The following is a 27,032-nucleotide window of genomic DNA, read 5'->3' as shown; positions in this document are numbered from 1 at the left end:
CTGCAGGGCTTTTGCCAAGTTTACATTCAAATATGTTTTGAGACCAGAGGCTCTTAACCTTCTGCTGCATACACATCCTTGTGCTTCATGCTAATTAAATTTAGAATAAATACCACTCTCCATCATTCTCTTAATCTACTAATACAGATTAGAATCCCCACTCTGCCCATAAGTATTCCTTGAAGGGATTGGAATAAATCCATCCCATTAAACCAGCAGGGAGGATAAACTGGTGTTAACAGATAGCTAATCCATGTCTTGACCTTGAAAAGAATTGTCCATTGTAGTGTTGGTGATGGATGCATTCCGAGTCTAGCCAATATGTCGAAGGCCATGGAGCTAGTCCATCTGAGGAAAGGGAGAACTCTGGAATGAACTAATGAGGTTGGCTGCTGCAGATCATGTGATCCAAAAATGCAGATGGGCAGGGTGTCAGCAGTAAAATTGTTATTATTAAATTATTAAAATTATTGTTATTAAGCTTTCCAAGTGCATGTTTGCTTTCTGAAGCATCACAATCAGTGCCTGCTATTTCTCATGTTCCCATATATAGGAACCTGGAACCTTGTTTGGTACTTATTCAGACACCCATTGGAGAATGTGCATGGATGGCAGCTATTAACCCCTTAATGCCTCTTTTTTCCTTTCTAGAATGTCCTCCCTTTCTTCCATTGCTGTACATCCTGCTCAGGGCCGTCTTAAGCATGTCGGGCACCCGGGCACCGTGGTGCGGAGATCACTCCGGCGCCCGGGCGCCCCGCCCCGTTTCTTGCCATGGCTGGTGGGCGGGCGCAGAGCCCCCCCCTGGCGCCCCGCACCACCCAGCATTCCCCTAGAGCTGGCCCTGATCCTGCTGAGAATCTGTTGCATCCTCTCATGCATCTAAACACAACCAAAAGGGTTGTAACTCCAAACATTGTGGTCCAGAATGAGGAATTTTCCATTCACAGAAGAAGGGTGAATATAGCTGTTCAAGGGATGGAGGATAATTATGTTTGGCCCACATTTTATAGCAACCTGACCTAATATGCACCTCTGAGACTAATGTGCAGATCAGAGCAGAATTAGCCTTCAGAATTCACACTTCTCTGAATTTTGCAATACAATTTTTGGCTCTATAAAATACATGGAAAGGGGTGTGTTTGGGGGTAAAATAGTTTTGGAATTGCATTTATTGGGATAAAATGCGGATTTAAATAGGTATCTTGTGAAAAAAATGCACATGTGGGTATGCATTTTAAAACACACATTTAAGTAATAATAATAATAATAATAATAATAATAATAATAATAATAATTTATTCATACCCCGCCCATCTGGCTGGGTTTCCCCAGCCACTCTGGGCAGCTTACAACAGAAAAATGAAATAAAACAATTAAACATTAAAAGCCTGCCTAAACAGGGATGCCTTCAGATGTCTTCTAAAAATCTGGTAGCTGTTTTTCTCTTTGACATCTGATGGGAGGGCGTTCCACAGGGCGGGCGCCACTACCAAGAAGGCCCTCTGCCTGGTTCCCTGCAGCTTGGCTTCTTGCAATGAGGGAACCGCCAGAAGGCCCTCGGCACTTCCGGGCAGAACGATGGGGGTGGAGACGCTCATTTAGGTATACTGGACCAAGGCCATAAGAATGTTGTGTGGCTTTTCTTTTCTTTAGAAATATGCAGATTAATGTGGGAACGGAATAGACTTATGAATAAACACATGTGAAATTGAAGCAGCCCAGAGAGTACTTCATTCATCCCTACCAGGATCTGAGGCAGGAAGGGGTTTTTCTCATCTTAGCTTGAATTGTCAGGGACTGAGTGAGCTCAGGAACATCTCGTCTTCATACAGAGCATGTGGTCTCCTGCAGAGCTATGCTCAAACAGCAGCTGACTGGCATCTTAAGGCTTCCAGTTAATTTGGGAGAAGTATGTAAGTCCTCGTGTTGAAGAGAAAAATTATCTGGGAAGTATCTGGTCTGCATCTATTGCCGTCTCCGCTTCTAAAATGTTTCGACTGGGTTTTAAGAGTCTAGAAGCCACTCTTTTATATTCCTTTGCCTTTACTGCCCTTGTGTCCTGATATCCACACACTTCCCTTTCTACAAGATGTGCCTTTTTCTAATCACGGAAGATTAAGTCACACTGGTCCCATGAATAGGCAGACCTCTAACTAGCAGCAACAGTTAATTACCTGCAAGTAAATTGCCTGTGGTAACATATGTGCTGGCTTTGTGATTTCCACCACAAAGCAAAAATGGAGAACTTGTGATAACGCTGGACTACAACTCTCATAATCTCTCTGACTATTCGTTACGCTGGCTGGGGCTGATGGGAGTTGGAGTCCAACAATAGCAGAGCCAAAAGTGTTCTTTCCTTAGTGTTCTTTGATCTAACTGAGTCCAACAGAATCACAGGCACTGCAGTTTTAATTATGACTTAATTAAAATTAAATTAATAACAGTGAAATCACGTATATTTGAAACACCATTGGAAAAAGCCTGCAAACACCCCATTCTGCCCCCTTCCTGCTCTCTTCTGCCATTGTTGTGACATTTGCAGGTTACTTCCAGTTTTTGGTGTGATGGATGTGCCTGAAACGATTGCTGCTTGTCTGGTTTATTCACCAATTTAATTAATTAATTAATTTTAAAAATTGTTCTGACATTTATTTTTTATTGGTTTCTTAACCAAAACCTCTACAGGCTCCTAAATATGCCAAGGCCACAATTCCAACCTCTAGAGAGCCAGTGTGGTGTAGTGGTTAAGAGCGGTAGACTCGTAATCTGGGGAACCGGGTTCGCTTCTCCGCTCCTCCACATGCAGCTGCTGAGTGACCTTGGGCTAGTCACACTTCTCTGAAGTCTCTCAGCCCCACTCACCTCACAGAGTGTTTGTTGTGGGGGAGGAAAGGAGAATGTTAGCCGCTTTGAGACTCCTTCGGGTAGTGATAAAGCGGGATATCAAATCCAAACTCCTCCTCCTCCTCCTCCTCCTCCTCCTCCTCCTTCTTCTTCTTCTTCTTCTTCTTCTTCTTCTTCTTCTTCTTCTTCTTCTTCTTCTTCTTCTTCTTCTTCTATTTAAGAACCTGTAAATGTCTGCAAGTTTGCCTCCACTCCTTGTCATTTAACCCACTGCATGCCTCGTACTCTGCATCTAGATGTGTTGCAGTGCACAAATATTTCTGACTATAGGCTGCCATTCCTGCTTGCTCGACTCGCCAACCCTGCCTGTCCCATTGGTCTTCCCCCACACCTGACCAACTTTACACCTTTACACCTCACCAACTCCCTTGCCTATTCCCCCCACAGCTCACTGCAGGCACACAGTGGTTTGCTAAATCGCTGTGAAACACCCCACCTCTGTTAACCTGCTTGTCATTCCTCATGCTGCCGTTGGCAAGGCTGCACACAAACCAGAGTATGACGATGTCATACATTTTTTTTATATAGGAAGACAAAATAAATGCACTTTAACTCAATAAGGTTTTTTTAGTCTATATTGTATATTCCTTTTGTAGGGAAGGGGGGATTTTAGAAACAGCACCAGGGTCCTCAATCCCTTTGATGCCACCTTGGCAAAGACTCAACTCTCCTTACCACTCTGATGACTTATTGTAAGAGTCCTGCCAAGGTGCAGTTAGTTGGCCATATAGTCAAGAAAAGCAACAGTTGGGAAGGGCACTTAAGGAGAGGCCAAGGAAAACCAGCTGTTCCTGTCCTGCAGCTGAGCTGTCCACCCCCAAATCTCCTCAACTTCTTTTGCCAGCTTGAAACCTGCCCTCTCACTGTTAGCTAGGAAACAAAGTAAAGGAATGAGCCATTCTCTACAACAAATAAACATGAAAACAGAGACCTCACCAGCCCCACGACTTCCTATTCATCCTTCCTTCCTTCATCTCTCCATCCATCTTTTCCTCAGCAAAGTCCCTTTTATTAGTGCAACAGAGACCACCTGCTTCTCTATCTTCATCCCTCAACTCTAATCTTTCTTCTGGAGAACTTCCTGGCTCCCTGTTCCTCTTGTTTATTTGTTTGTTTATAATCCGCACTTTCATAAAAGTATATCAAGGAATGTTATACAACATCCAAACTAGTAATAAAATCAGTAAATGCATCCACAAAACATTATTAAAATTGTCAATAATTGGACCACTGCACTGATACTCTCTGAAATGTTTGGCTGGGAGGAACTGGCATATTCACTGCACTCAAACTCTGAACCCTGTTTCACCACCACCACACAAAAATTGCAAAGCTCATCTCATTCAAGGTGCCTTGTGTATTGTGCACTTGAACATTTGTGGATGCCTCCGAATGTTTCTGCTGGTATTCATCAGCCCCATGTGCCAAAAGCCAAAAGAATGGAAGGCATGTTGTCAAAATTCATGCCACTCATGCCAGGTGGGAGTTAGTGGTTGAACGAGCTGGTGAGACATACATGATGAATGTACAGAATGTTAAGGGTCTTCATTAAAAGATGCATTGCAAGGAATAGCAATTCTTCTTTGAAATGGCAAAAGAACTATTCGCGGACCATTCCCTGATTCAACTGCATAACAGACACGCAACACGGATAATCAATCCCAGTGAATCCACCCTTTCCACTCATGGGGATTTTTGTCGACATTGTGTGCCTTGATCAACCACACTGGAAACAGACCCTTAGGCAATTGGCCCGATCTCCTGTCCTTCCCTTAATTTGAACAGGCAAAGGCCCGGGGACTGCAATCAGGAATGCTGGCGATTCTCAAAGACACCGGGCTGCATAATTAGCTACAAGGTCAACCCAGCTTAAATCTCAAAGGAACAAGGTTTTCAAAGTAGCTAATCATCCGTTGCTTCAAACTAGTTCTCCAAAATTATGGTTGTTCATGATGGGACAAATCTTAAGTCCCTTATTTGTGTCAAGTGGAGAATCCGGAGGAGTTTTATGTGATATATAGCTGAAGATGTTCCTTGCTTGCTGGACCTCTTCAACAACCCAGGTCTACTTGATCCCTGTTATTTGGGAATGGCAAATGTTGAGAAGCATATCTGAATCACCTTAGGAATACTATTGTGCACTAGTGATGGCCAGGGAGGTTGTTTGCTAGTTAGCAAATGAGTGGGGAAGGACATATCTGCCATTTTTGGATAACTATCTTGATCCCTTGAGGTGGAGTAGAGGGCAACTCTGCTAGCACTATGTAGGCCTTTGCTCATGGCCGTACCAGTGCTTGCATGGTGCTGGTTGAGATACTCCTTGCCTCCATCACCACCCCTGACTCAGATAACAATTCACTCTCCCTGGTGGTTATAGCTAGCAAACTGACTCACCAGCACTTACTGGCTGAGAACGTCTCTGTTATCTTGGAGGATTTAAATCAGGCATCCCCAAACTGTGGATGTTTTGGCCTACAACTCCCATGATCCATAGCTAACAGGACCAGTGGTGGGGGAAGATGGGAATTGTAGTTCAAAACATCTGGAGGGCCAAAGTTCGGGGATGCCTGATTTAAATGAAGCCCATGACATTCTACCAGGACATAGGGATCAGCAGGAGCTGTACAGTGGTGCCTCGCTAGACGAATTTAATTCGTTCTGTGAGTCAATTCGTTTTGCAAAAAATTCATCTGGCGAATCCCATAGGAATGCATTGAATTTTATTTATTTTTGCCCATAGGAACACATTAATTGAATTTCAATGCATTCCTATGGGAAACCGCAATTCGCCAGACGAATTTTTCACAAAACGAATTCCTCTTGCGAGGCAACCTCCGCTCGAAAAATCTCTTTGTTAAGCGAAAAATTCGTCTTACAGGGCATTTGTCTAGCGAGGCACCACTGTACATAGGAAAGAAAGTGAGGACACTGAGGTAAAAATGTTCCATACAAGAGCAATGCAGGTCGAGGGCAGCATTAGGCTTCTGAGTAACTACTACTAAGTGAGGCCACTTAGGAAAATCACCCAGGAGAACATCTCTGGTGTGCGTTTGAAATTAACTGGTGGCACAAAGTGTGTCATGCATGGATCCAGGAAGATTTCCTTTTGCTAAATCATGTTGTAAGTCTGTCACAAACCCACACTGCTCTTGTGCTTTCCTTGTTTCCACATGCAGGAGAACGAAAGGTGAATTTCAATCTCTCTCTTTTTAAAAGGGAACTCTTATTATGAAGGTTGAAATTCAGCTCTCTCTGTGTGTAGATTTAAACCTGTATCTAGCTAGATAATCAATAGCAATATAGATCAAGCTATAGGAATAAAACTCGAGGCTGTTGAACCAGAGCTGTCAATAGGAGAGAATCTAGAGCAATTGCAGGGGCTGAGGAACAGAGAGGCTCTGTGGTCAGCCATATTTTAGGTCTTGAGTCTATGAACTGGACTCATTATTCTGAATGATATGTATCACTCGGAGGGCACTTGCAAATATCCCACTATGGTGTACCATACATAGCAATTAAACTCCTCATGTGGCAGACGTTCTAGGCATTTTAAATTGCTCCTGCTTTCCTGTCATGTGATAAGCAAACATGAGGGGGGGCTTTAAAGGGTGAACCATTGGTTCACACCCCACACAATGCTCCCTGGTGGTTAAACCACTTTAGGAATCCCAGTTGTGGCTTATATTGCCTAGCCACGAATCCGGCATTCATCTTCGACTGCTTCCTCAGCAGCCATTTAATCAGTCTTGCAGATCCCAGTTATACCTTCTGGGTACATAATAAAGCACAATGAAAGATGATAGCAGTCCCAGTGGGTAGCCCCTTCCAGAAGGAGAGTCCTATTGGAGAGGGCCAATGGGCATCTACCCCTCTTCTCACAGTGGCCAACCAGCAGCTCATAGGCAGCAGTGGAGGAAGCCGCTCAGGTGCCTGGGGCGGGGCGAGCCACCCATAGGGGCAGGGCGCACCACGGGGCCTCCGGAGTCTGCCTGCCTCCTTCCATTCAGCCACCCTACAGCTGGAGGGGAGGCAGCGAGTGGACCGTTTGGGCAGCATGGAGCCAGCGTGCGCCCAAACCACAGCATCTCTCCCAGGAGATACGCATGGCTCGGCCGTGCTGCAGGCCCCGTCGTGAGTGCTGCCCGGCATTTTGTCACCCCCCTCAGTGGTGACACCTGGGCAGGACCACATCCACCCTCTTCCTCCACCCCCTGCTCATAGGAAGCTCTCAAGTACTCTTCCTCCATTGCGAGCCCCAGCAAGTGGTTTTCAGCAGGGCCAGCTCTAGGCTTGGGCTGGGTGGCACAGTGCAGCAGGGACATAGGTGAGATCTCCCCACCTGCACCCCGTGTCTCTCCCTTAGCCACCTCACCAGCCACAACTCTGGGAAACAGGGGGCGGGGCGCCGGAGAGATCTTTGCACCACGGCGCCAGATATGCTTAAGACGGCCCTGGTTTTCAGAGGCATTCTATGGCCACGAAACATTCTTCCAAGCATGGAGGAAGTACTTAGAGCTGCCGGTTTGCACTAATATAAAATGTTTTCATTTTCAAACAAGGCTCTTTTATCAAATAGGACAGCATCTTAAACCTTATCTTTGTTTGAGGCATCCTCAAGCCCGAACAAACCTTGTGTTGCCAAAAGCAATTGCCTTATTTCGAACGTAGTCCTCCCTCAAATCTTTTTTGGTTGGTTGTTTCATAAGTGGCTCATCTGTTGCTTCTGGGGTATTTTTTGTTATTGCAGTTGTTTTTACAGCGCCCTTGCCTTTTTAATTGTAGATCACTTTCGATTTTTCTTTGGAAAATCAGGGTGCAAATATTTTAATGCAGCAAATAAAAGAGGCATTATTAAAAAATTGTAGTGTTCAGAAACTAGTGGGGAAACATTTCGGTCTCCCAGGTCACTCCCTTGTTGACCCCACAGTCTCCAGTAAAGAGGGCTGGAGCTGCTGACCTAGATTGTCTTAGCAAATGTAATTCTGTGCAAGGAAAAGTAGGTTTAGCTCCACCTACAATCTAAATTAGCCTAGCATAGCTAAAAAGACACTATCATCACCAATGGCTAGTGTTGTGTATGGATCACTATTCTTATCTAGTTCTTGTTTACTACCTGTGACCCTCTGGGTACTGTTGCAGTTTCTATCATCAAGTTATGGACCAGTGCCAATACAGCGGTGAAAAATCTGTTGGTAGCAAAAAAAAAAAATTTAAAAAAATGCATGGCTGCCTTTCAGTGAGGTTTTCTTTTTTACGTATCCAAATGCTGGATAATTTAGTTTGTCACTCATCCCGAATGAGAACTCTCAGGGACAATGGCAGTATTTCACTGAGTGAACACAGGGCCAAGATAATTAGGAATAAAGAGGTGAGTTTCAAGAAGAGTCATCTGTGTAACTTCACTTGCTAAAAGGGAGGGTGGCAGGTAGGAAATCTGTAAAATACCAAGCTTGTCACAACCAAGGCCAGCTAAACAGAACAATTAGAATCAACATTTTGCACGATCTGGGATTTAAGGTCTTCGTACTCTTACCATGTATACCGGTAGTTAAAACTTATTTTGAAAAATTAATCACACTGGCACAATCCCTTCCCCCTTTGAACACACATGGGCAAGATGGAAGAGCATCTGTAATAATTAGATCTCGTTCCATACCCAGCTTTGGTTTTGATCAAACACAGCACAGATCCCCTCAACAAGTAAATATTGTTGTATGTATGTTATGGTATGTATTTCAGCTTAAAAAATAATACTAACACCATCGGATGCATGCCTGGTCAGAAGTAAACCCCAGGGAGCTCAACTGAGCTTTCTCCTAAGAAAATGTTCATAGGAGTCCAGTTTAACAGCGTACTCATGTGAATGTATACTCAGAAGCAAATCTGGTTGAGTTCAGTCGACTTACTCCTAGGTCAGTGGATAGAGGATTGCAGGTTAATGGTACAATCCTATACAGTCATGCCTTGGTTTTCGAGCTGCTTAGTTCTCGAACATTTTGGTTACCGAATGCTGCAAACCTGGAAGTGACTGTTCCAATTTGTGAACTATTTTTGGAAACTGAATGTCCGACGAGGCTACTGCGGCTTCCGATTGGCTGCAGGAACTTCCTGCAGCCAATCAGAAGCTGCGCTTTGGTTTTCGAATGTTTCGGAAGTCGAATGGACTTCTGGAATGGATTCCGTTCGACTTCCAATGTACGACTGTATACGCCTTCTCAGAAAACCGCACTGAGTTAAATGGGAGTTCTCACATCCTCAGAAAAGAAGTAAGGTGGTGTTGCTTAACTCCCCTCTTAGGAATACTTTAACTAAGAAAATTTATTACAGAAATGCCACTTCTATGTAGGAAGATCACATTGTGCGCCAGAATGTGCAGCAAACTCATATGTGTCTATTTCATTACTATCTCCTGCATTCCCACCGCATTTGCACATGACATGCATGTTTCTCACACCTTGTGGCTTTCCTCAAGAGTATGGTGTGTGCTTAGGAAACTGCATCATGGTGTGTGACATGATCTGAAACTGCACAACAAAACAATTGATTTGTGATTCTCTCTCACTGAATGATGAAAAAATAAATAAATTCTGGAGTGGCTTTAATTTTGGGAAGAGTGGATGCTACAAATGCTGGATGTTATGAAAACTGGTTTATTTAGTAGTACAATGGAATAGCTCTTGTGGGGGTACAGAAACAGGCTCCAGTGCCAAAATGCCAGCAGAAGTCCTTGATCTACTTATGGTTTGATTTTTAAGCAGTCATCACACACACACAGCAGTCATCACACACACACACACACACACACACACACACAGAGAGAGAGAGAGAGAGGACAAAAGCCAATTTCATAGCATCTTCCTGACCCTCCAAATGGGAGAATTGATCTACTGCTTTGATCGCTCACTAATTTTCATTTGCCTTTGTGGCCAATCACAAGCTAAAGAAACCAAAGAAAGAGAAGACAGTACCAATAAGGGGGGGGGATGAAACCCCATGGGGTGCACAAAAATAAATATTTTATTTATTCAAAGTGCACTTTGGATTAAAATTCTTTGGGGGTACTTTGAAAGCATGCCATTATGTGGTGTAATTCTGTTTAGGACAACGAGAGAACGTAGCGGTGAGCTTTTAAAATGTGCATTGGGCCAATAAAATCTCTCTTTCCTTCTGCACCCTTGGGATTTCCTCTCCCTCCCCCCCGCCCAGTCTTGCTAATGCCAGGATATCCATTAACATTTACTGGGGCTTTCCTGTACATCCACATAATTCCACTGGTCTCAGTTGCTATGATTACTTTAAAATGTATTCTGCTTTCCTTGGTCCAGAATCAGTTGGAGACATCAGAAGCTGGAACGTCTGCTGTGCTGCACAGCCTGTAATATAGTATGTGCTAACGCAGCCCTAATTTTATTTTCCACATTTTGATCCTCTCGTTCTACCTAGCTCAGCAAGTATAGACACCCCCACCCCACCCCTCCCTGCCCAACCCGAAATTAACTCACTCTGGCAATGAGTGATCTCACATTAAACACAGTAATGCCCCAAAGATTCCACTCCCTGAGAAATGGCCAACACATTAAAAGCGCCTCCATAGCTTCCAAGAGTTGCTTTGGGCAGAGATGGCGGTGAGAGAGGGTCAGATGCGTTTAGGGTGGCCCCATGCCCTCCTTGACAGACAGTTCTCTATTGGAAAGGCATTTCTTTGAAAACAAAGCCTAATAAGAAGGGTGAAAAGGAGCCTTGAGGTTGGTCATTAACAGTGATCACCCGGCTACAATCTTCCCCACGATGGTGAGATGTACAGAATTTCTGTTTAAATTATAGTGATTCTCAGTTTGCATCTATACACATTTTGTGCACACCTATGCTCAAGAAAGATACAAAAGTAGAGCTGCCATCCCTCTTCCTGAGCTGCCATCCCTCTTCCTGAGGGACTCTGGGAATTGTAGTGAAGGCAATAAAAAGGTAAAGGGGCCCCTGACCATCAGGTCCAGTCGTGTCCGACTCTGGGGTTGCGGCGCTCATCTCGCTCTATAGGCCGAGGGAGCCAGCGTTTGTCTGCAGACAGCTTCCGGGTCATGTGGCCAGCATGACAAAGCTGCTTCTGGTGAACCAGAGCAGCACACGGAAACGCCGTTTACCTTCCCGCCGGAGCGGTCCCTATTTATCTACTTGCACTTTGATGTGCTTTCGAACTGCTAGGTGGGCAGGAGCTGGGACCGAGCAACGGGAGCTCACCCCGTTGCAGGGATTCGAACCGCCAACCTTCTGATCAGCAAGCCCTAGACTCTGTGATTTAACCCACAGCGCCACCTGGGTCCCCTTAGCGAAGGCAATAAGGGTATCCAAATGACTCCAAGCACCCTGAACAAACTACAGTTCCCAGGATTCTTTGGGAGAAGCCGTTACTGTTTAAAGTGTCAGGATAAGACCTGAGATAGCTCTGTCGGTAGAGCGTGAGACTCTTAATTCCAGGGTCATGAGTTCGTGCCCCGCGTTGGACAATTCTATGATTCTGTATATAGTGCAATTACTTTGGCCACCTCATGAGAAGAGAAGAATCCTTGGAAAAGACCCTGATGTTGGGAAAGACGGAGGGCACAAGGAGAAGGGGAAGACAGAGGACAAGATGGTTGGACAGTGTTCTCGAAGCTACGAACATGAGTTTGACCAAACTGCGGGAGGCAGTGCAAGACAGGAGTGCCTGGAGTGCTATGGTCCATGGGGTCACGAAGAGTCGGACACGACTAAACGACTAAACAACAACAATAGTGCAATTGGAGTTTGTGTGTGAAGGAAATATTCCCACATTATTAGTGTGTGTGGCTGGATGTGGTTTTTGCAGGGCTGCTGGGTGGGGTTGTGAGGAATATTTTGTGCCTTGTATTTCTAGTCATCGGGATTTCTCCCTCCCCCAGCAAAGCATCCTCCCACTTTCAGCTGCCTGTTGCGTGAGCACCCTAACAATTCGGAAAGCCCAAGCGAGCAATTGAATAAGCAGGCCTAAGCACAATGATATTATTCACAGCCTGTTGAGGTAGCATATGATTTATTAGCAGGCCACTTTACTGGGTAAAATCATGTCTTCTATTATTCCGAAATAGAGTTTTCCCATGTAAAGTCATTTAACACAGAAAAGTTGTTTCGTTAAATCCACATTAGCTTGACAGTTATTAGATGCAAGGCTTGCTTGGGTCCCTTTTCACACGGTGAAGGAGCCAAGGGGTCATTGCTGATGTGGAAATAATATTCCATTCACTTCAATGGGAGAAGTAGATCTCAATGAACCTTTCTCTTTCCAAGGATCTGCCCCCTTCATTGAAATATTTATGACACCCTGCATGCACAAGAGCATTAGGAAAACTGATATGAGTCATACCTGAGGGCTGAGTCACTGTGAAAATAATTTTATTATTTGTTGATTGATTGAATAAATAAGCATTCCTGAAGCCTCCACCTTATCTGACCATCTCTCTGAAGCTGTAGTGGATGATCTCTTCTGTTTAGATCATGTGGCCTCATCTGAGATCTTGTTACTGAATCCCTTTCTTTCCAGTATCTGTATTCCCCTAATGGGAGTTTTCTTCTGCAGCTACCTGGTGGAGGATGCAGAAGTTATTCTGGGCCTGGCAAAAGATGCAGGCAGCCCCTGACATACCCTTCAACATTTCTCTGATGAAAATAGGGAACCTCCTATTCCAAACTATATAAAAACATAATAAAACATTAAACATTTAAAAAAACTTCCCTATACAGGGCTACCTTCAGAAGTCTCCTAAAGTCTCTATAGTTACTTGTCTCCTTGGCTTGGGGGAGGGGGGGGTTGCATAGCTCCAACATTTCTCCGATGACGATAGAGACATCCTAAGGAAAATCAGGACATTCCAGGACCAATTCAGAAACTGGGGCGGCTTCTGTAAAGCCAGGGCTGTCTCTGGAATATAGGGGCACTTGGAGAGGGTCAGTGTGAACACATCTATTGGGTAGATTTATTGAGTATCTCTCAGGCGGGCCTTGTTTACTTTGCACCCATTTCCCTCCAGTCTTCCGCTTGATCCCTTCTCACATTTCTTTCTGCTGTGCTTCTTTCCTGACAACAGCAGATCCTGGAGCGCCGGCGAATCCAGCAGTTGCAAATGTACCGGGCTCAGATGGCTGCAGTTGGCATGGCGCAATTGGACAGACGTCAGCCCATTGCCAGGACACAGTCTTCCCCGGCGACTCCTGCATTACCTCACCCAGCGGTGGATCAGCCTGTGGCTCATAGCTTCATGACTGGTAGGACTCCCTGAAGGCTCCGCTTAACAGGCAGAGTAAATGCACGCTTCATGTAGGATCAATTGATTTAAATGCCATGAATGCCTCTTGTAGCCGTAGCAATGCATTCATTTCTAACCTCAATCCCACCGGACTTTATGATGCTTTATTGGCTGCCAGTCAACTAGTGCAGCTGATAAGAGATAATATTCACACACTCATAAATTAATACCGTTGACTTGGCTCCATAACTTGAGCAACAGGTGCATTTGGGTTCCCTCCCTCCCCCCTCCCTCAGCCGCCCCAACTCATGTCATTCCCCCCCTTTTTGTTTCTTTCTCCCTCCCTCCATGTTGCCTCTTTTTTTGCCTCTGTTGAGACCACCACCAGGTTGAAACAAAACCCTTACAAAATTGCGTGACTGGAGTATATATAAAGCTGAGGCCCGTCCTTTGCCTCCTGTAGGAATGCCACCTGCTGATGCAGAAGGTGTTGTTCTTCACTGTGACAAGCAAAGCCACAATCGAGACACAAATGACCTGATCACTTATGGGGAAGGGATACCTGCTTATCAGCAAAGGCTGATTGGCATGCGCTTGTGGTATTTGTAGGCGCTTGCCGGCACATGTGCTCTTTGAATTAGAGAGAGATAAGAAGGGGGGGGGGCTTCAGGGTTTGTGGGTAGGTGTTTGTTTGTTTTTCCTACAACATCTCACACTCTTCCTTTTATCCAAATGTATCAGAGATTAAAGTCTACTAAATTTCAGCCATAATAGAAAGTTGATACTTTTGCAAACAAAAAAAGTGCAATTTCCATAATGAGGAATGATATGTGAAATGTGTTTGGGCTGCATTGGGCTATCATTATTGTTATGGGTTTGTTTTGGTTTTAACTATTCATTTTGTGCTTTTATCCTTTATTTTTATCTCGTGAACTGCCCTGAGATCTTCAGATGAAGGATGTCATATAAATTTAACGAATAATAATTATAATTACAAAATAGTAACGTTTACTGGGTTTGATCTCATTTTAAAGCCTCTTTGATTCTTTTCTTGACTTTCTTCACATCCCACTGTGGGTTAACTTTAATGGACCTGATATTGAGCTTTTTGAAATCTCTTAATCCTCCCGTTAAGGCTTTCAACTAAGGCCATACGGACATGTTCTCAGTGCTCCAAATGTCAACACTGAGTCACTGACAGCAAACGCAGAGGAATTTGTGTTGCTTGTGCCCCGCTTGTGGGACTTTCCTTTCACAGAGTCTCATGCAAATCCAAGGGGTGATTCCTGTGTGGAGTTTAGCATTTGTTTGCTTATTTATTAATTAAATATATATCCCATCTGAAATATACTCAGAGTCGAGAGTGAATTTCATGCTCTTTATTCAGCTCATAGTCATCAAGGAGAAGAAGAGAAGAATCCCTTTTCCCAAAACCATCTGCTTATATACATTATTTACACAATGGGCTTTGTGTGATTGGCTACTTCAGGGATACACCTGTGGGCCAATCAGTTTGTGGATTGACTTCTGCCAGGAGCCTGATTGGCTGCTCCTGCAGGCCAATCAGGTTGAGGATTCACTTCCACCTGGAGTTGGATTGGGTGGCTCCTGCGGACCAATCAGACTGCTGATTCTGGATCCTATTCAGCTCAGTACATAACACCATCCTACCTCCCAACGGAGCCTGGGCTATGTCAGGGACTAACAGGACAGTGATGAGTGTGTACCAGGGACTGGAGTCTGACCTGTACCCGCCAGGAGGAAAGAATCAGAGGTAGGGGAAGCTTCAGAGCTGGAGGAAGAGGAGGAAAAAGAGGCAGGCCAGGCCAGTGAATGGCCGGGTGCTGCCCCACCTCTCCTGCCCCACTGTCTCCCAGAACCAGAAAAGAATTGAAGCAGAAAGCACAGAGGCAGCTTCCACTCAGGCGTAGTCTCAGGCTGCATGTGCACAATCCATCAGGGAAAGGTGCATAAATGGATAAATGATCCCCTGATGCTACAACAGCTCCACAGAGTGCAAATCTGGGAATAGCTGTCTAGATGCCAGAATGGTGTGTACAGGTCTCCAGAGCTGTAGAAGCGAGTGTAAGGGTTATCTTTGTTAGGTTAACTCTGCTGTGTGCATTCCTCTGGGCAGGGTGGCAAACACATCTGTTGTTTAAAAAATACAATTAAAAATGAGGCAAAAGCATATTGTGAATATTTAAAAATTGTTAGAAGCGCCTAAAAACAACGCATTAAAAACAGATAGGTGTGCTCTAGACAGGGCTGCTGAAGCAGAGGGTCTTTCGGTGGGCATCTGAAAGAGTTCAGTGATGGTCACAGGGAGCTCTGAAGCACAAATCCTGCCAGACTAAAGAACTTTGTGTGACAGTAGTAGACATACAAGTTTCACCAATCAAAGTGATTGAATTGGCAGGTATGGGGCAAGGCCTTAGGTCAGGCATCCCCAAACTTCGGCCCTCCAGATGTTTTGGACTACAATTCCCATCATCCCTGACCACTGGTCCTCTTAGCTAGGGATCATGGGAGTTGTAGGCCAAAACATCTGGAGGGCCGCAGTTTGGGGGTGCCTGCCTTAAGTGAAGTGGTCGCAAGTGAATGATGGAGCACACATAAGCCCACTCCACCCTCTTCTCTGGTCACCTCTGGGTTGCTGTGATGCCACAAGTCAAGGTGAGCAGGACCCAAGGCAAGTCAAGTACAACATTCCTTGTTTTCCTAGAGCGGACATGCAAAGGGATGTTTGGACCAGCCAGTTGAAAACTTCCTGTTTCCGCCTGGGCTGGGACATACTTCCTCTTGCATGTGACTAGAGGTTGGTGTGGCCTTACCTGTGCAGGTAACGAAAGCACAGGACCCGCAGCCCTCCACCCTTCTTCTCCATCTTCCTTTTATTGTGTGAGCTGCAGTGACTGTCAGTCTGCAGTTACTGGGATTAACCCCCATATGGGGTAGATCCACATATCTGTAACTAAGCCTGCCTTCAGGGATCCAGATGTGAACTGATGATGTGAGTAAACTACTTTTATATATCTTAAATAAGATTGTGGCATGTTTATTCTTTTAAGGGGGAACTAAGGGATCTTACCAGGAATCTATACAGTGGTACCTCAGGTTAAGAACTTAATTTGTTCTGGAGGTCCGTTCTTAACCTGAAACTGTTCTTAACCTGCGGTACCACTTTAGCTAATGGGGCCTCCCATTGCTGCCACGCCACCACCGTTCTTAACCCGAGGTACTATTTCTGGCTTAGCAGAGTGTGTAACCTGAAGCATCTGTAACCTGAAGCATCTGTAACCCGAGGTACCACTGTATTGAGAAGCTTAAACAAGCTTGCAAGCAGCTACCAGCTGTGCATTTAAAGGGGAATGTTAAAACTCTGCTAAGGTATAGAACTTGCTAGCGCAAGTTAGGAGGGATATTAATAAACAATCTATCCTCTCCTGCCTCCCTGAACATTCCCACAAGTCTCTCCCAGCCCTACCTTGAGATGTTAGGGATTGAACCCAGGACGTTCCGCATGAGCTACAGCACTTCTGCTGCCTTTTCACAGCACCCATTTCACAGCAGATAGTCTGACCGCTTTCTGCTTTTCACTTAGGCAGGCAAGGGAGAAGCTTAGGATCCTTCCCTGTTCTAAGTATATTTCATCGCCCCGTTCAGTGAACGTTCATAAAGGTTGTCACCCACTGCGAGCCTTAAGGGTAATAAAAAGTGATGCATTTGAAATACATGTATATTTCTCCCTGGAGGTCAATTTCCACCCTGACATCTGCGGAGGCAAATTCACAATTTACAGGACTGCAATTAGATGAGCATCTGACTCAAAGCAGGAGCAGGGTTTTTGCAGAAAGAGAGAAAGAGCAAGTGAAAATATTGGATCTTCTGATTTCAGTGGGGAGTTTTGCCAGTGGCTTCAATGAAGACAACATTCCAGGCTGAATAATTATCTCCCACTAACATTCCACAGCAGCTAGCAATTGAAAACATTTGTCTCTTCTCTCTTTACTTTGGGGGTGGGAGCTGTAGCCTTGGCTGGATTGTGTTAGGGAATCCTACTGTCTATTTTTAGAAGGCAACTCTGTTGCTGTGTTGTGGTACTGTAGCACACGTGCTGCGTGACCCGCAGCTGCAGAAGTGAATTATTTGCACATCCTAAATCAATTTAGATGTTTGAAGTGAATGAAGAAGGAAAGGGGTGGGTGGGAACGACCCATTCAGATTTCATTTTTTGAAACCAAGAAACTCTTCATCAGACACGATGCAGTTAGAAGGGCAAATATATTACTGTCAAACAGTCTGAGCTGAACGTTTCTGACAAAGGCCCAAAAAACGCAGCATTTTTTATTTTATTTTTACTGGATTCAAACAGAATTAACGATCCTTTGAGGCAAAAGATTTATACGATCTGAAGAGAAACCAGAGTTAAGTTGGGAGAGTCCTCAGAACAGCACAAGATTGAATTGCACCCTAAGAGACTGCGAAGAGTTTGTGAAACTTTGTTGCCACGTATAGTTGGCTCTCTGTCACTTACTGAGAAGGCAAATGGTTAGGCATTTGTTTGTTTGTTTGTTTGTTTGTTTGTCTGTCTGTTTGTTTTAATAAACTTCCCTTCATAAGATCTCAGGGCAGTTCACAAGATAAAAATGCAAGGTAAATGCACATATAAATAGTTTAAACCAAAATAATAACACCCCCCATCCCACAAATAAATTTTAAAGGCTGTAGAATGTTAATCAGTCTAAGGCCTGGTTGAAGAGGAATGTTTTCGCCTGGCGCTTAAAGATATATCATGAAGGCGCCAGACGAACCTCCCTGGGAAGAGCATTCCACAAACGGGGAGCCACTGCAGAAAAGGCCTGCTGGACCTCTTGTGGAGGTGGCACATGAAGAAGGTCCTCGGTTGGTTTATACAGGGAGAGGCGATCCTTGAGCATGTACTTATCATTTTTTGTTATATTGTCTTTATGCTGAAGGTGTTGCATACGACACGCTAATGTTGAAGCACCAGTGCATGTGTGGAAATTACAGCAACCACCCTGAGCATGCTGGAAGAATACAAAGCATCTGGTCGAGGCTGCAAGAAAGTGGCTTGCTGAACAAGTGTGAGGTAATCGAAAACATGGCCACACAGATAGGTTTGATGACACAATGTTATTAGCTTGTGTTTCTATTCCTTGTGTAAGCACCAAGCAGCTAGCTCTGTAAATATCCCTTGTACTTCATGATAAAAATTAAATAAACTATGGACTCACAGTGGATTCATGTGTGGATCATAATAGGTAAAGGTAAAGGGACCCCTGAACATTAGGTCCAGTTGTGACCGACTCTGGGGTTGCACACTGATCTCGTGTTGTGTGGCAAAACCCGATGCCTCCCCAGAATGAATAAAGACACAGGACACATGGTATAAGGTTAATGGGCATAATAGGCCACAACTTTATTGATTACGGATGTAGAGAGGTATTGGCATAGGCATTGGATCTAACCGTCTATATCCGACTCCAGCCCGCTCTGCTGGCAGTCTGTGAAGGGTTAACCACCGTTGGATGAGCCCTGCGATGCACATCAACTAGGAACTCATCCTGGGGCCACCGCTAGAGGTCGTGCCTTTTGGCCCTCACCTACCACGGCTTCGGACATGGCCACGCCCCGGACTCCTTAAGGGAGTACCCTTCAGCATTTTGGGGGAGGTGATGGCAGCAACCTCCCCCCCCACCTGTAACCTTTCAGAGATAATCCAATGCCTACCGCCCAAACCAAAGTTGTGACGAGTTGCTACGAGGTAGGCGAAAACCACCAGGCCAGAGCCAGAGCCAATTCAAAAGCAATTCAAGAGCCAATTCAAAGTCAATTCAAAAGCCAGTTCAAAAGCCAATTCAAGAAAAATGCCAATTCAAAAGCCAATTCAAAAGCCAAATTAAAAGCCAATTCAAAAGCCAATTCACCACCAGGCCAGAGCCAATTTCCCAGTGGGAAAATTCCTACCAGGCCCCTCAACGGCAACTGACCGATGCCCGTAGCAATGTCAAATGAGAGACCTGCCTAAAGGGAGGGTGGGTGGGAAAACGAAGCAGCTGGGAGTTAAAATGCGGAGAGAGGCAGATTCCCGGCCGCGGGCTTGCTTAAATCAACAAGCCACGCCCCCTTGGAACGTCCTGATTGGACGCACCAAGGGAGTGCCGCAGCCGGGTGCCAGCCAATGGGCAGGGGGAATGGCAACCATTCACCCCCATGTGTCGGCCTCGTGGGCCCACAACCTCCTCTCCTCCTTACGGCGGAAAGGACTTTGTGTGGCAAAACCCGATGCCTCCCCAGAATGAATAAAGACACAGGACACATGGTATAAGGTTAATGGGCATAATAGGCCACAACTTTATTGATTACGGATGTAGAGAGGTATTGGCATAGGCATTGGATCTAACCGTCTATATCCGACTCCAGCCCGCTCTGCTGGCAGTCTGTGAAGGGTTAACCACCGTTGGATGAGCCCTGCGATGCACATCAACTAGGAACTCATCCTGGGGCCACCGCTAGAGGTCGTGCCTTTTGGCCCTCACCTACCACGGCTTCGGACATGGCCACGCCCCGGACTCCTTAAGGGAGTACCCTTCAGCATTTTGGGGGAGGTGATGGCAGCAACCTCCCCCCCCACCTGTAACCCCCCCAATCGAGCCTGAAGGGCTCGCCGCCAATACCCTCACAACCGTAACCAATAACTAATAGCATAGAGACATATCCGCAAGCCAAACATCATATCCCTCGTTCGAGAAGTGAACGCCATCAACACGGCACAGGGACGCCTCGCTGTCATATGACTCCAGCCTGCTGTGCTGGCAGTCTGCGAAGAGTTAACCACCATAGGGAGAGTCCTGTGATGCACATCAACTAGGATCTCACCCTGGGGCCCCACAGTGCAAGATAGTTTGCCCATTCAAGGCTGATACCTTTCGGTCCACTGCCATTTCCAAGAACTTCCTTGATGACTCCAGCCCGCTGCGCTGGCAGTCTGCGAAGGGTGAACCACCATTGGGTGAGTCCTGTGATGCACATCAACTAGGATCTCACCCTGGGTCCCCACAGTGCAAGATAGTTTGCTCATTCAAGGCTGACGCCTTTCGTTCCACTGCCAGTTCCAAGAACTTCCTTGATGACTCCAGCCCGCTGTGCTGGCAGTCTGTGAAGGGTGAACCACCATTGGGTGAGTCCTGTGATGCACATCAACTAGGACTCACCCAGGGGCCTTACAGAGCTTGACCATTCAAAGGCTGAACCTTTCTGGCCACTGCCAGAATCAAGAACTTTCTTGGTTTATCAATAGCGGTGGGGGTGTGAAAGTCGCGCCAAAATGCATTTCTCCAGCCGTGTAGACCAAAGAAGGCCATTAGATAGACAAGTCCGGAAGGCAGCCACCAGTTCATCAAAAGTCCCCAAAATCTTCAACTTCAAATCCACGCCTTTACGGTAGGCCAAATCATTCTCACCAGACTGCGCTTCCAAGACAACAGGGGGATTTTGCGAGGCGGCCCTGACCTTTTCAGCTGGCAGGAGCTCAACCCAGCACATCCATCTCCTGGTAGACCAGGAAACTCTGAACCGTGGAGATTGCCCCAAATTGGGACCCAGTCCCCAATCAAAGGTGCGTGCCTTTGCCCAGTGCATGATACTGTGATGACCCGTCCAGATATTTAGCGTATTATCTCCTGGGAACAAAGCAATAGAATGTAAGTGATTTGCCAAACTCAAATGATTAGTCACATTGTGCGACAGAGGTAACCTATTTAAGCTATGGACTTCCAAGGACCCAATTCTTTCATTCTCCTTGATGAGAGGCCCATGTGTACCACAGTTGTAGCTGCCCCAATTCAGAAAGAATGTGTCATAAATTCAGAGGGAGAAAGTCCACATGATGCAATAGCCCTGTGCCTGACGTGCGAAAGCTGATGCTGGGCTAGGCCATGAGTGGGAGGGCCTGGTTTCCCTCACGGGGCAAGGGCCGCTAAGCCCTGTGGCCGGTAAGCGCATCAGGGCACCCATCCCTCTTCGATCCGCTTTGATTGACGAATGTGAAGCACAAGTTATGTATCTGATAGTGTTATGTCAGATAACAAAGTGCCCTTAGCGGACTGGTCGACCGGGGGGGGGGGGTGTCGCAAAACCATCCCAATGGATGAGGAAGGGGCCAGGCGTGGATGTACTTAACTGAAGGAATCACCTGGTGTCCTTCACCGATTCTGACACAATCCATAGGCTAAGAAGAATAGCGGCTGTCAGACTATTAAAAGTCTTAACCACATGCCCAGGTTATGCAGTCAGCAAGGTATTGAAGCACCTGCCCTGTGGTGAGAGGACTGCCTGTGCCCGATACCCACGGATGTGCCACATAGGCCATAACATCTGAACACAAAGGTTTGAACCCGAAGTCAATAAAATCAGCCAGGAGAGTGGACAAAGCCAATAAGCCCCTACTCCCACAGCCCATCGAGGCTAAGCAACGCAATGTCATTAGCAACCCCAGGAATAAATATGCTGAGAAGGTGAAGATAAACTTAAGGTGAAGCTGAGCAATTGTGTGTAGCAGGAGTGACATCATCTTGGACTGTTTTGCAAGGGCACCGATGACAGCTTGATTATAAATTCCCAAGGCAAAGGTGGCAATCTCTGAAGTCCTTCATCCGGGTGAACTGGAACTATTATGAAAGAAACTTCCAAAGGTTATTTAACAATAGTAACCAGGCTAGCATCACGCACCCACAGGTGTCCGTGACGGAGCCCTAATTGAACCAGATAATGTGGGAGTACTTTGCAATAGTCCTGCCAGAGATACCTCAAGAGCATAACTTAAGAAGAGGACAGAAGCCCATCTGATGTACACTCACAGGAGCAGGCTCTAGAGCCAAGAGTAAGTCCCTAACTTATCATGTTCCGGGCAATAATGTAAGAAGAGGACAGAAACCCAGCTGATGTACACTCACAGGAGCAGGCTCTAGAAAGGAGCGGGCCTTAGCACCAAATGTAAATCCCTAACTTATTATGTTCAGGGCGAGAAAGCAAGGTCGGCACCTGCTCCAGGAAGTCCCTTCAACCATCAACACTTTGTTTTGGAATATCGAATGGTAGGCTCCGCCAGGATCTAATTTATTAGAACGCAAATGTTACCCAAATGATCTGGTGTGCATGTGCACGATGGCATAGGGGCGTTCTAACCATCCACTGAGTACCATAAGAATGATGCCAACCTAACCATAGATACTGATAAGCTGGAGAGGTAAAAGGAGGTCATATAACTGAAGCCAATGGTTTCATACTGATAAGCTGGAGAGGTAAAAGGAGGTCATATAACTGAAGCCAATGGCCGACTTTTATCTTCTTCTTTTTTAAATTATTATTATTAATATTATTCTATGTATTTGTTTATGTATTTCTTTATTTATTTATCTTATAATTGAAAATGTTGAGGTTTTTTATTTATTTATTTATTTTATTTTTGGGTGCATCCTTTTACATACCTGGACTAACCTACCGGCAGATGTGTGGTATAGTAATGCATATACAGTACTGCCACTATTTGCACTGGGTAAAAGCAGACTAGCTTTCCCATATGGGGATTGAACTTGCAACCTTGGGATCATCAGCACTAATTATCCCGTCAACATAGAAATAGTGCCTCAGAATTTTCCCTGGTGGTCATTTATGGAACCTGCAGCCTTGGTGTTATCCAAACCACGATGAGACCCTGGTGGTCACCTGTTCCAACCCCCTATAATGCAATAATATGCACCTATCCCCTATGGGGATAGGGCCTGGAAAAAAAAAAAAACTTGGCTTTGTCAGCACTACTATCCTGCCAATCCAAACGGTAACTCAGGGTATGTAATGCAAGAATATGCAGCTCTAATTATCCTGTAAACCCAGAAATAGTATCTCAGAGATTTCCCTGGTGGTCATATAGTCCAACCCCCCGTAGCGCAAAGATATACAGCTTTCTCATATGGGGATAGAACCTAGAACCTTGGCATTATTAAACTGTAGAGTTGGAAGGGATTCTGAAAGCAGTCTAATCCAACAACCTGCAGTACATTTGGTCTCCCATCCAATTTGAAACCATACTGGACGCTGCTTAGCTTTGCAACTGTGCTAGCATTTTAATTCTGCACCACTTCAGGGCTAACAAGTTTCATGAAGAAGATTCCCAATCTTACCTAGAAATATCAGGGACACTCTGCATACAATTAGGTTAAGTAATTAGGCCAAAGGTCATTTAGTAATCTTGACAATTTACCGGAGATTCGAATAATATAATTATCATTATTTATTATTGATTGGCTTTCCTTTTATTTATTTATTTCTATACAAAGTATTTTATTATTTATTTATTAAAATTATTACTACCCCTACTACTACTGATTGTTATCAAGTAAAAACTACTGTTTATGCAAGGTAAGCATAAACCAAGGGTCCCCAAACTAAAAGGCCCGGGGGCCGAATGCTAATCAATCCTTCTAAATCCGGCCACAGATGGTCAGGGAATCAGCATGTTTTTTACATGAGTAGAATGTGTCTTTTAATCTAAAATGCAACTCTGGGTTATTTTGGGGCATAGGAATTTGCTCATTTTAATTTATTCATTTATTTATTTAAATATAGTCCGGCCCCCCAACAAGATCTGAGGGGCAGTGGACCAGCCCCCTGCTGAAAAAGTTCGCTGACCCCTAGCATAAACTAACAGCTACGAAATTAAATTGTTAAATGCAGTAATATAAAATTAAAATACAGATTTATTTATTTATTTTTTAGGCCAACTCTCTGCAATGAAAGAATCTTATACCCATTGTGGGGCCTGAACCCACAACCCTGAGATTAACAGTCTCATTCTCTAGCAACTGAGCAGGGTTACTGGCCGATGCCAATGCAGCTATGCTTATTATCGAGTAAAAATTTACTGATTATGCACGGTAAGCTTAACTAACAGTTAGGAAATTAAAATGTTAGATGTAGTAATATAACATTCGGAAAATATACAAGACGCCAATGCAGCTATGATCTATTTATTATTATTATTATTATTATTATTATTATTATTATTATTATTACTATTACTATTACTATTATTATTGTTATTATTATTATTATTATATCGAGTAAACTTTACAATTTATGCAAGGTAAGCATAAATTAACAGCCCACTAAATTAATATGTTAATCGCAGTAATATAAAGTTTAGAAAATACGGAGGATGCCAAAGCAACCAAGAGGGTAAATTAATCAAGCAGCAGTAACACAAGCAAAACAATGTTGCAACATACTGCTCAAGGCAGCAACAAAATAACCCCAAAGAGGTTCAACTAAATGAGACCATACATTAACTAAGGGGAATATAGGCAGTGCTCTTATTGACTTTATAAGCTTCTGTGTCAGATAAGCACGTGTTCCCCCCACTACACACTTGATTCCTACAATAATTCTAATTGCTGTGGGGTAAATTAAGAGAGGCTCTAGATAGCCTGATGAAAAAATTTATACCGCCCTTAGAAAACCCCCACAGTGTGTTGCGGCAGTTAAACCAAAGGCCTCACTCTCACTAGTTTCACAGAAACCTTTGTCCTAATCAAACACCTAATTTTAAAAATGCAAGTACAGCTCCAGCACACTTTTATTTGTTTTATTGTATAAAAACTTGGGGTGGTTGTAATTTGCAACCCACCAGAATAGAACTTAGTTACGTTTAACTCTTTTGGAGAACTAGGCCAGCCTTGGCACTCTGGCAAAACTAAGGCTATAAACCGCAAGGGGCAGCTGCAGTTGGAAACCCTTAGAGAAATTTAAAGCAGCTTCTATTTTTATTTTATTTTAATTATTATAAATTGTTTTTTTTTTAATCATTTTATTATTTATTCCCCGAGGCGGCGGGACAAATCCTGCTCAAATAAAGTCAGTTGGAATTTCCTCTCCGCCGAAAGCCACACACAAAATACGCCGCGCACGTGGTTCAATAGGAAATGGGCGCCAGTTAGGCCTGTTATTTTAGCCCTTCCCAAAATGGCCGCCGCAGCAAGAGCAAAACCACACTTAAGATGGCGTCGTTCACGTGGGCAATTCAAAATGGCGGCCCCCACGTTACCCTGACAACCAAACACACAGGCAACAGAACCTCAGAAAAAGAGAATTCCTCCTTAGGACGAACAAGAAGCCCTGAAAGGCAGTGTTAGCACCGGCGGTCCCAGGGTGCCCGGATAACTCACCTCTAGCAGGCTCTGCTGTAGCGCGGGCTGCGAGAGCGGCTGCGGCAATGGGAGCACGATCGTCATTACGAAGCAGGAAGGCGGGATCGCGGCAGCTTCAAGGGCCACTCAGCTGTAATTCGGGCACCCTGAGCGCGGCACGGCCGGCGGCTGCATTGAAACAGGGGAAGAAAACAGCTGTTAGGCGCTGTGCGGCGGAGGCGCCGCAGCGAGGAACACGGTGCGGCAGCTGCAGGGAGCCTTGCGGCTGCGGAAGCAGCTTATAGGAGGCACAGCGCTGTGCCGCGCCGGCTGCTGGTAGTCCGGTGGCCGTGGAGGCGGCTTGGAGGAGGCGCCGCGCTGTGCCCCGCCGGCTGCCAGTGGCCCGTGTAGGCGCTAAAGGGAGCGTCAAGAAGCGCCCTGGGCACGGCCGCGCCGGCGGGAGATGAATGGAAGGTAGGAACTGGTAAAGAGGCTGCACAGGAGGCGCCGGGAGCGCAGCAGTGACGCAGGAAGCCCGGTGGCCACGGAGGTGGCTGAGGGCGATCGCAGCAGCAATCAGCAAAAGAAAAATTGGCGTTTAAAAACGCCGTTTAGGTGACTTTCAGCTCTGCTTGAAGCGACGAGGAGAAAAAACGAAGCAGCTGGGAGTTAAAATGCGGAGAGAGGCAGATTCCCGGCCGCGGGCTTGCTTAAATCAACAAGCCACGCCCCCTTGGAACGTCCTGATTGGACGCACCAAGGGAGTGCCGCAGCCGGGTGCCAGCCAATGGGCAGGGGGAATGGCAACCATTCACCCCCATGTGTCGGCCTCGTGGGCCCACAACCTCCTCTCCTCCTTACGGCGGAAAGGACTTTATTGGCCGAGGGAGCCGACGTATAGCTTCCAGGTCATGTGGCCAGCATGACAAAGCCGCTTCTGGCAAACCAGAGCAGCACATGGAAATGCTGTTTACCTTCCCACTGTAGCGGTACCTATTTATCTACTTACACTTTGACGTGCTTTCGAACTGCTAGGTTGGCAGGAGCTGGGACCGAGCAACGGGAGCTCATCCCGTCGCAGGGCTTTGAACCGCCGACTTTCTGATCAGCAAGTCCTAGGCTCTGTGGTTTAACCTACAGTGCCACATACAAAAAAATGACAGATTAAGTTACACCCCCCCTTTGTGACTCCATCCATGATGTACAGCTTCCATTTGAACTCTGAGACATACACATCTTATTTGTGATGGCACCACTAGAAGTGTTTGAACAATCATAATTCAGCATAAAATAATTTGAAGGGGGGCATAGGGTTTTTAATAATAATAATAATAATAATAATAATAATAATAATAATAAACCAGTTCCCTCTTTCCTTTGCACAAGTGAGTGAACAAGTGCATACACACCACAAATTCAAAATGCAAATCTTCCTCAAAGATATAATTCCCAGCACCCTTTAACAAACTACAGTTCCCATGATTATTTGGGGGAAAGTAACATGCTTTACATGTATTGTGTAACTGTAGCTTTTTGTTATGTCAAAATTGGGAAATGATGGTGAATTGTTTCCAAACAAGACCTGATATGAACCCATGGTTTAAAGTTGGCTACCCTTGGCTTGTTTGGAGCCACTAAACCATAGTCCCCACCAGTTTAA

General features: G+C 45.3%; 1 protein-coding gene across 4 annotated transcripts in view; it reads left to right on the top strand.

Annotated features, from left to right (window-relative positions):
- The window catches only part of HDAC9 (histone deacetylase 9), a 450,375-nt gene that overhangs the window by 293,128 nt on the left and 130,215 nt on the right, over positions 1 to 27,032 (top strand). For all 4 annotated transcript variants that reach the window (XM_088653965.1, XM_035130280.3, XM_088653966.1 and 1 more), the window contains 2 exons: positions 13,008 to 13,185; positions 18,146 to 18,279. In XM_088653965.1, coding sequence (XP_088510091.1) covers positions 13,008 to 13,185; positions 18,146 to 18,279 — 312 coding nt within the window. The remainder of the gene's footprint in view (positions 1 to 13,007; positions 13,186 to 18,145; positions 18,280 to 27,032) is intronic.

Source organism: Zootoca vivipara, chromosome 11, assembly GCF_965207765.1.
Source record: "Zootoca vivipara chromosome 11, rZooViv2.hap1.1, whole genome shotgun sequence".
NCBI lineage: Eukaryota > Metazoa > Chordata > Lepidosauria > Squamata > Lacertidae > Zootoca > Zootoca vivipara.
Note: the sequence above shows the minus strand (reverse complement) of the source record. Positions and strands in the feature narration are given on the sequence as shown.